The 9,366-nt window shown below is 32.7% G+C and overlaps 1 protein-coding gene across 1 annotated transcript; it reads right to left on the minus strand.

The window, feature by feature from the left end:
- Positions 1–1,663: 1,663 nt before the first annotated feature.
- LOC118647359 lies at positions 1,664–2,596 on the minus strand (the record flags this gene model as incomplete). Its single annotated transcript, XM_036292131.1, has 1 exon — positions 1,664–2,596. A coding segment is annotated over one exon (915 nt), but the record flags the coding sequence as incomplete, so codon positions are not given.
- Between the last annotated feature and the right edge of the window lie 6,770 nt (positions 2,597–9,366).

Genomic DNA, 9,366 nt, shown 5'->3' on the forward strand with positions numbered 1-9,366 from the left:
AAGCCGACACTCTACTACGAGAAGAAATCAATGAATATTTAACCCTCATCAAAGCCATAATAATGGATCTAACCAACGACATGGAGGACATCATCGAATACCTCACATACATACGGGATGCAACAATTATGACGCACCTACTGCCTGTCGACCAAATAATCCAGGAATTGGATGAAGCTACCCTACAGCTGGCAAAAGAAAAGCATTTCCCCTTCAAGGTGGAACTCGGAAATTGACAAACCATCGTGAAATACGTAAGAACAAGCGCATATTTCAACAGCCCCTTCGTATATACGATCCTGAAATTTCCAATAATTACTCAACCAAAGTACGATATTGTCAACGTGATACTGCTGCCTGTACACGAGCATGGCAACGTATTCACGATAGCAAAAATTACACACCCGACACTGGGAATTGACAAAACAAATCGCCACTACCTCGTGTTGAAGGAACACGAGCTAAGCACATGCGTACAGGAACGTGATATCTACACGTGCGACCAAGGTCAACCCATCTACCATGTGCAAAAAAATGCACCTTGCGAAGTGCAAACATATATAGAAATAAATGCGAAACTCGACACCTCGTAACAAACAAAACTATTTGGATAACTCTAACAAGGGAACGGACAGAACTGTCCCTCACCGATTTTAATGAGCTTTGGATATGTTGTAGAACATAAAAAAATATTAGACTCATATTTTTTTTTATCTGCGTATCTCGACGTTTAAGGGTTGAAACCACCCCTCGAAAATAACGCATTTTTTCGTTTTTTGCGAATATCTTTGAAAATATAAGGTTTATGAAAAAATGTTCTATATAAAAGTTTTATGGCATTTTATACTCTTTACAATAGTATATTTATATTTTTTAAAAATTTTAAACTTTTTAATTTATCCCACCCCCACCCCCTTTTTTCAACATATAAAAAATTTTGTAAGGACAAAAATTAAAGAGCATTAAAAGCCGAATCCACCCATGTATAATAACATATGGGTTCCATCATTCTCAATTATTAGCAAAACGAGATAGTAATCTCGCGCTATAGGTGCCGCGCTAGAAGTAGTGTTGCGTTATTTCTTTAGTCGCGTCACACTCAATAACTGCCACTTCTGCGTATATTTTTATATTAAAACATAAAAATGGATTAATTTTAATTATATAATACGCAACGTATTACTCGATATAAAGCATAAATGTATATATATAACAAAATTAGCATATATATACGTATGTGCCTACGTACATTTTCATTGTTACAAATGCGAAAATAAATTAATATGAAGCAAAATATTTTTTAACATTTATAACTGCAAATACAATATAACAAAATATATAATATCAAGAGGAAAATATAAAATATAAACTGCTATTATATAAATATAATAACTATTTGCATAATTATATTATTTACACTATATGCACGTAGCACGCTCTGATAATAAAGATAATATAATATATAATTTAATAAGTTTGAAATATTAATTAAAAAATATTATTAAATAAAAATGAAAGTATAAATAAAGGAAAAGTGAAAAGAGGTTGAAATAATTGTTACAAATATAATTTTACCAATATAAAATTTTTATTAAACAGAAATAAAAGAATACCAATATTTATTGCATGGGTAAGGAAAACTGCTAAAATCTTACCAAACATATTTATAAATGTCTTATATTTATGGCACATATTCATTACAAAGATGATGTTCGTGGAAAAAATGTGTTATACAAAGCGATTTTCTACACCAAGAACAAGTTATAATGGCTATTTCGTCACAAAGATCGCATTTTACTTTAGAATTCTTTTTAAAACAAAAGTCTACTGGTGTTTCAAATTCTATCGGTATAACTTGCAGGTATTCATCGTATGCATTCTCTACGTACCCACTTTTAGTCCACGCATATTTAAATATATTTTGAAACCTGGGCGACGAGAATTGATGGTGTGTTAATGATTGTAATTTCAAGATATTATTTCTATTATGAAGATCTAAAGCCAGATTTAACAACATAATAGTATCAGAAAAGTATTTAATGAAATTCTTCCACAATCGAAATCCGTATACGTCTAATGGCTGTATTTTTCCCGTTGTACCGGCTGGAATAGTTAGGAAAACAATATCTGTTGCAGAATCTGGTTTAGTTTCTGAAACTATGTTAGGACAATGTCCACTCCACGAATCTAACAACAATACTGATTGTGGCCCGACATTCGGAAAAAATACTTCCTTTAGCCAAGTTTTTACATGATTTGATGTTAATTTGCCTGACTTTGAAGCCGTAACAAAGATATTAGGCGCGTTGAATAATGTTTCTTGTACTCTCGGACCAAATGTTCCTGTAATTTCTTTTAATACTATGAAAAGAGGTGATAATAATCTACCATCAGCCGAAATAGTCGGTTGAATTGTATAGCTATGCGTGGTTGCTGATATAGACTGTACTGTAGATTCTACGTTTTTAATACCTTTTTGAGCTAAAGTACGACCAGAATGAAATTCTAACTGAAATCCACTCTGATCTGAATTATAAATATTTTCCACGCCAAATCGATTAATATAATATTTTACGTTTGCAATAAATGTCTCGCATTTAATGCAAATTTAGGCAGTTTGGAATACTGACCGATTTATGCTCTCACGCAATCCTCCCCTTCTTTCGATCCAACTACCGAATTATCGGATATATGAAAGAAGGTGAGGAACGGGTCAATCTGAAGTAGACAAACTAAGATAACACACGACACTCTGCTTTGCGGGGTCGTGTATCGCCGATACAAATCATTGTAAATACACAACCACGACACTCTGCTTTGCGGGGTCATGGACAGCAAACTCATAGACGCGACACTCAGCCTTGCGGGGTCGCGATCTATCCACTGTAAACGAATAATACAATAAAAATGCTCAAGACGAATAACGGTGTAAGTGACCAAATACCTTCCTCGCGAGATCTCTGGCAGCGATCCCCAATCGTACTCACAACGAGGGGTACAACAATTATTTATTTCAAATAATGAATTAGAAAAAATATTTATAAAACGTTAATTTAACGTTGATTTAATATTTATAAATTATTAATTTTTCATTAAAAATAATTATTTAAGGAAATTATTTAAGTAATATTTATTTAATATTCATGTAATATTTATTTTACATTAAAAGAAACAATTTAAACCATATTTTAAAAATATTTATTTAATATTGATTTAATATTTATGTTACAATAATTAATTATTTAAAATAATGATTTAGGAAAAATATTTATATAATATTTAATTGATGTTTTTATAATATCAACTTAACATTTTAATAAATCGTTTAAAATAATATTTACGTAACATTTATTTAATGTTTATGTAATAATTATTTCACATTTAAAAAGTTTAAAATATTACTTTAAAAAATATTTCACTCCTGATTAGGAAGCTTCACTAATTATGGAGCGTAAATCAAATATAAAGAAACAGTGAATCTATATAATGAAAGTGTTAAAAGCGTATAAATATAATCTCTAAGAGACACAAATTGAAACATTGGAACATAAAGAAAGTGGAGATTAACACAATATATATTCCACTTATCGAAACAATATGACATGTTAATCATACTCAAAAATGATAAAAAATGACATCTATTCTTTATTTTTTTACGAACGAGCAAAAATAGATCTTTTCGTAAGTTATTCCACATGCAGCTATTTCACATATGTAAAAATCAGTAAAAAACTAAAATTTTATGTTTAATTATAAAAATATAAATTAACTATACATGTTTCACCCTTTTGACAACATATATTGAAATGATCTATAACAAATATGTATGCAAAACCATGAAGTATTCATGGATCACGAAGTGTTAGGTTGCGTACGATCTTCGAAGTCAAGCAACGTCGACGGTGGTTGATAGTTGGATTGGTGACCGTTTTGTCGGGCGTATAAATTAAACATGTTCTAACAGATACGACTGTGGCTTGGCTGAAACATGTATAGTCTTCTCCCCTAAATTATCGTAGAAATTAAGAGACTCTAGACTAGTGAAGTTGAATGTATGAAAATTATTGAATAATGCAATTTTTTGCTCTTAAAACCTTAAACAAATGTTTAGTAAATATTTAAAAAAGAATTTGTTTAAACGTTAAATAAATGTTTATTAAATAATAAAAGAATATGTTTTTAAATGTAAAATAAACATTTTTTCATGAGAAAAAGGGGACTTATTCTATTATTTAAATGTTTTTAAAAATATTTCTCAAACATTTAAAAAAATATTTTTCAAACATCATTGTGCTCATTGGGTCAGTTAATTGTTTAATACATCTATAATATGACAATCTGAGAACAATCAGTAAAAAATTTGTGAATGGGCATAACTTGGCACGAGTTATTAATAAACATAATTCAAAACAATCAGTATCGGAGCTATCGTACACATTTTTTACATTACGCAAAGCATATAAAATTGTGTAAAAGCTTGAATAACTCATATATGAATGTATTTTCCACTCTTTCCTGTCCCGGCTCTTTCTGCTGTCCGCTTTCTTCGTTCTCTCTCTCTCTCTCTCTCTCTCTCTCTCTCTCTCTCTCTCTCTCTCTCACTCCTCTTCCCTCTCGAGGTTTTACCATTGACACGATTATCAATAATAATAAATACACAATTCACGAAACTGTCTTGTAACTTCACGCTGTGCGTCACTTATAGCGAATTAATCATAATCTCTCTCTGCGCGTCACTTACAGCGAACCACTATCATGTCTCCCGAAATTTATCACAACTTAGTTAAAAATTAAGTTAGAACTCGATCGTTTTTGAGATCCGATAATCTCGGGGGCTCGCAAGTGCGTACTCATGTAAAGAGCATGGTCGGGCTCGCGCTGCGCGTTTACTTGGCGCGAGCCACTACCGTGTCTCTTAAACTCGTGCAAATTACATTCTCTGATTTTTGTGATTTTCTATAAGTGCAACTTTTTTCGCTGGTGGATGCGAACGAACCTTAGCCAATTTCAACCGACGTCTCACCGTGTTTTCCGAAATTGGAAAATTGTTACGTAAAACTGTTGCAGCAGTATTGAAAGGGTTTTCATCCACTAATTAAACAATGTTTTCATCTTGTTGTACTGCAGTTTTTCTCGGTCTTGCATCATTCTTTTGGTGATTTTGTAGAGATTCCAGGCCTTCCGTTTGATATTTTGATATCCATCTGAACCTACTGTGGGTTCATTACATCTTACCGTTTGAGTGATTTCAATTCTGTTTACTCCCGATTTATAGAGTCTGATAATTTTAGCAGCTATTAAAAAATAACAATAAAAAAACAAAAACAAAAATCCGTCGTATTTATTTAATATTTTATGTAATATATTATAGAAAGAAATTATACTAATAATATAATAATGTATTATTATCAGTGAACTTTGAAAATTATATAAAATCATGCAAGTAAATATCAGCACGAAGAATTTGACCAGCTTTGATCGATTAAGGCATATGCTGTATGAGTTGATAATTTATTATTTTATTTTTCTCTCCCAGGTTAAAATTTTTATATATATATTTGTATATAAAAAAATTTTTACCTGGGAGAGAGAGAGAGAGAGAGAGAGAGAGAGAAAATATAATAATAAAAAATTATTTTCTGAATTCTGCTTAAGAGGATGCTAAAGCCGTGTGTTTTACCGACATTCTGTTTAATCATTTAATTTCGAATTGAATTTACAGAATTAATAATCCTTTTACACTTTTAAAGTACATACACAAATGAACCTAGGGACGATTAGATAAAGACCAAAAATGCAAAAAATTTTTTAAAGTTTATTTGTTCATAAAAATATTTGCTTCAAAATAGAAGTTATGTAGCTTATACGTACAAATGAATGGTATTCCCGGGTTCGGAATAGATTGAAGAATAAGATTATAATCGTCAAATTACGATTACAAGCCGTAAAAAAAAAGATATTTTTATAATAAAAGCGCTTAAATGAATAAAATTTTTGATCACATAAATATGTCTTTTTACGGCTTGTAATCGTAATTTGACAAATACAGTCTTATTCCTTCTATTTCAAACTGCGAGACACCATTTATTTGTAAGTATAAGCTATGTAACTCGTATTTTAAAGCAAATTTTTTCATGAACAAGGATAAATAATGACTCTGCATTATCGACCTCAATCAAGTTTGATGGGCAGTTTAGCATCCTCTTAAAAATTGAATTTATTTCAAATCTTCTTATTTTATCGCATTCAATAAAATTTTATCAGATACTAACTTTTGCATTCAAAAGAATTCACTTGAGTCTAAAAAATTTTTCGGATTCAATCGTAATAAGAAACATTCAAATGAATGCAAACCCTCTCATTAAAAAGGTTCTGCTAATTCTTCTTCTGCTAATTGTTATAGAATTCAGAGGCGGATTGAAGACATTTTATGCAGGATATTTACCCTGCATAAAATGTTTTCAATAATAGTGTTTTGCATTTACGAAATTTTATCGTAAATTTTGCTTTGCAAAAATGTCGGATTGGATCGGTGGTTAATACTTTTCAATGCGATATTAGGACTAGAACCATGAAACTTTGTATGCCTCTGAATCAGATTGTATGCCTCAGAATTCAGAAGATATTCAAACTGTTAATATTTTTTAATTCTTTTCAATCCGACGTTTTATGCAGGGTATATATATATATATATATATACCCTATATATAATTATATACAAAATATGTCTATATATGTCTATATTTATACTTATTTATTTATTTTTTTTTTGAAAAATTTGTTTGGTATAAAAAAATAATAGTCATCAAGACGCGTCGTATAGGATTCCATTAAAAACTGTTAGAAATTCCATCTTTTTCTAACAGTTTCTACATGTTCCTAACAGACATTTTTATTAGGGTAGTCACACTGAATAAATAGTAACTTTTAAAAAAAGGTTAAAAAAAGCGCCAAGTATACGCGCGCAAAAAACCCCCTCAAAAATGTATTTTAATACAAAACAAAACGTCTTCAAAAATGTATTCTTGTACAAAACAATTACGACATTTTCGTACAAAATAATTACGACAAATTACTTTTTTTTAAACCAAGTACAATACAAAACAAAACGCCCTAAAAAATGTATTCTTGTACAAAACATTTAGATTTGACATTACAAAATAAGAGTATGAAGTTTTTTTTCTACAAAAGTAATGATATGAAGATAATGCGCCAACTATAAAAATGAATGTTTATACAAACTGGAACATCTACTTTTTTATTATTACTTGGCTGACATTTATAGTTTGATTTTTCATTAAATACGTATCAGACTAGACATTGATATTGGGATTGTATTAACCCTCTGCCTACACATGGGGTTACGGTAACCCTAGTCGATTTTGAAATGTTCGCTACTTAAAAGTATTTGGCAAGGGAACGCTGAAACCAGGGGGGGGGGGGAAAGTTTGAACTGTGCTCTACTTATTCCTTTTTAGGCGTTGTGGATGTTCTGAAAACAACAGAAGTAGGAGCATCGAAATGTGTGTTGGGGTTACAATTACCTCGTGTGTAGGAAACGTAACAAAAAAAAAATGGAAAAGTTCCAAATTTGAAGAGTAAGTAACGTTATTTTTTTGTTCATTACGTATCATTTACGCATAAAGTACTTATATATATTACCAATGTCGCAATCACTTTGCAAAAATATGCTGCAATTGTAGCATTACAAATTAAAAAATTTTTTTATAATAAATAAAATCTTTTGTAATAAATATTTTTTGTATTAATAATTATGTTTTTGGGTATTAATAATTATGTTTTTTAAATAAAGATTACTATTTTTTTTACTATTGTGTTTAAACTACATTCATTTTTTACTAAATTCACATTACAAAATAGATATATTTTTTGAACAGAATAAAAAAACTGACAATAGATTCTTAAAGTACAACTCTTCCCCTTTTTATTGATCATCATTTTAATTACTTTATCTATTTTTTTCTAATAAATACGGGCGTTTAAAAAAAAAGGCAAATTTTTACAAAAAAATTTTCGTTTCTTTCTCATTCTTTTCAAAAAATCTCTTTTCTTTTAATATCTTCGACTTTTCAGCCAAGATCATCATAATTCTGAGATTTTTTCCTTTCGATTAAAAAAAAAGAAGTTAAAATTGATTAAATACATTTGGAGATATAAGTCAACGAAATTTTGGAGTAAGCGTAATCTCTGTGTGTAGGAATCGGGAGAAAAATAAGGTGTGTAGGCAGAGGGTTAAAATGTAACCAATCAGGAACAAAATCAATATTCATTAACTTTGCTTTGATTGGTTAAATTCCAACTGAAATGTTGTTCACATTAACAAATGCTTTCGGTTGGAAAAACCGAAAATTTTTGTTATTAATGTGCTTACCACCACAACAGAAGATTCAGTTATCACAGAAAAAATAACTCGGTTATAGCAATCAGAATTTTCAATTAGTTCAGTTTGATTGCAATAACATGAAGCTTATTTGCATTAACTGAAGTATTGTTTTCATCAACAAATACTTTCGATTGGAGAAACCGAAATTTCGGTTATTAATGTGCTTACCACAACAGAATATTCAGTTGTACGAAAAAGACAACTCGGTTGTAACAGCCGAGTATTCTGTTGGATCGCTTTAACCTTTTTTTTCGAGGGGAATGCATCTTACGCATACTCTTGCTCTGGGGAAAGAGCGGGGGCTATGTGGGATTCACCGCCCGGCAATCGCTGGGGCCAAGCGGCATACCCACTAAACCCCTCGGTGATAGCCTGCCTCCAGGGCAAACCGGCAGGCCACGGGATCAAACTAGTACGCACTGCGGCCCGCCGTAAGCCCCAAATATCCCCCCGCGAAACCGGAGGGAAACCCATCCCCGGGGGGTGGCCGAACCAAACCCCCGAAAGGCGGCCCGGCCCAGCCGCCCTCCGCTACTACCGTCTATAAGAGCAAGGGGACGCAACCACTCGCCTCTCACGCTTTCAGCTTTGGGGCCGCAATCGATGGACCAGCACGTGTTCCCCACGCGCCGGCCCGGCAGCCCCGGAAGGCGGACGGAGGGGACAGCTACGGAACTCTCCCATACGCCGACCTCCTCCATCCGCCCTTTGCTCTGCGGATGGGATCGGTAGTCGGGGTCGACTCCCGATCTTTCTCCGCCCCCTCCTTCCGCGAAATAACGTTGCCGACCATGGAAGTCACCACGGCCGGCAGCGAGAGGTCGTCTCCTATGGTGTTGGTCAGGACACGGCGCTGGTTTGCCCAAACGGAGCACACCTCAAAGGTGTGCTGCGCCGTGTCTCGAGCCACTCCGCAGCGATGGCACCGGTCGTCGACCTCCCTCCCTATCTGGTGCAGGTAC

Source organism: Monomorium pharaonis, chromosome 9 (assembly GCF_013373865.1).
Source record: "Monomorium pharaonis isolate MP-MQ-018 chromosome 9, ASM1337386v2, whole genome shotgun sequence".
NCBI classification, from domain to species: domain Eukaryota; kingdom Metazoa; phylum Arthropoda; class Insecta; order Hymenoptera; family Formicidae; genus Monomorium; species Monomorium pharaonis.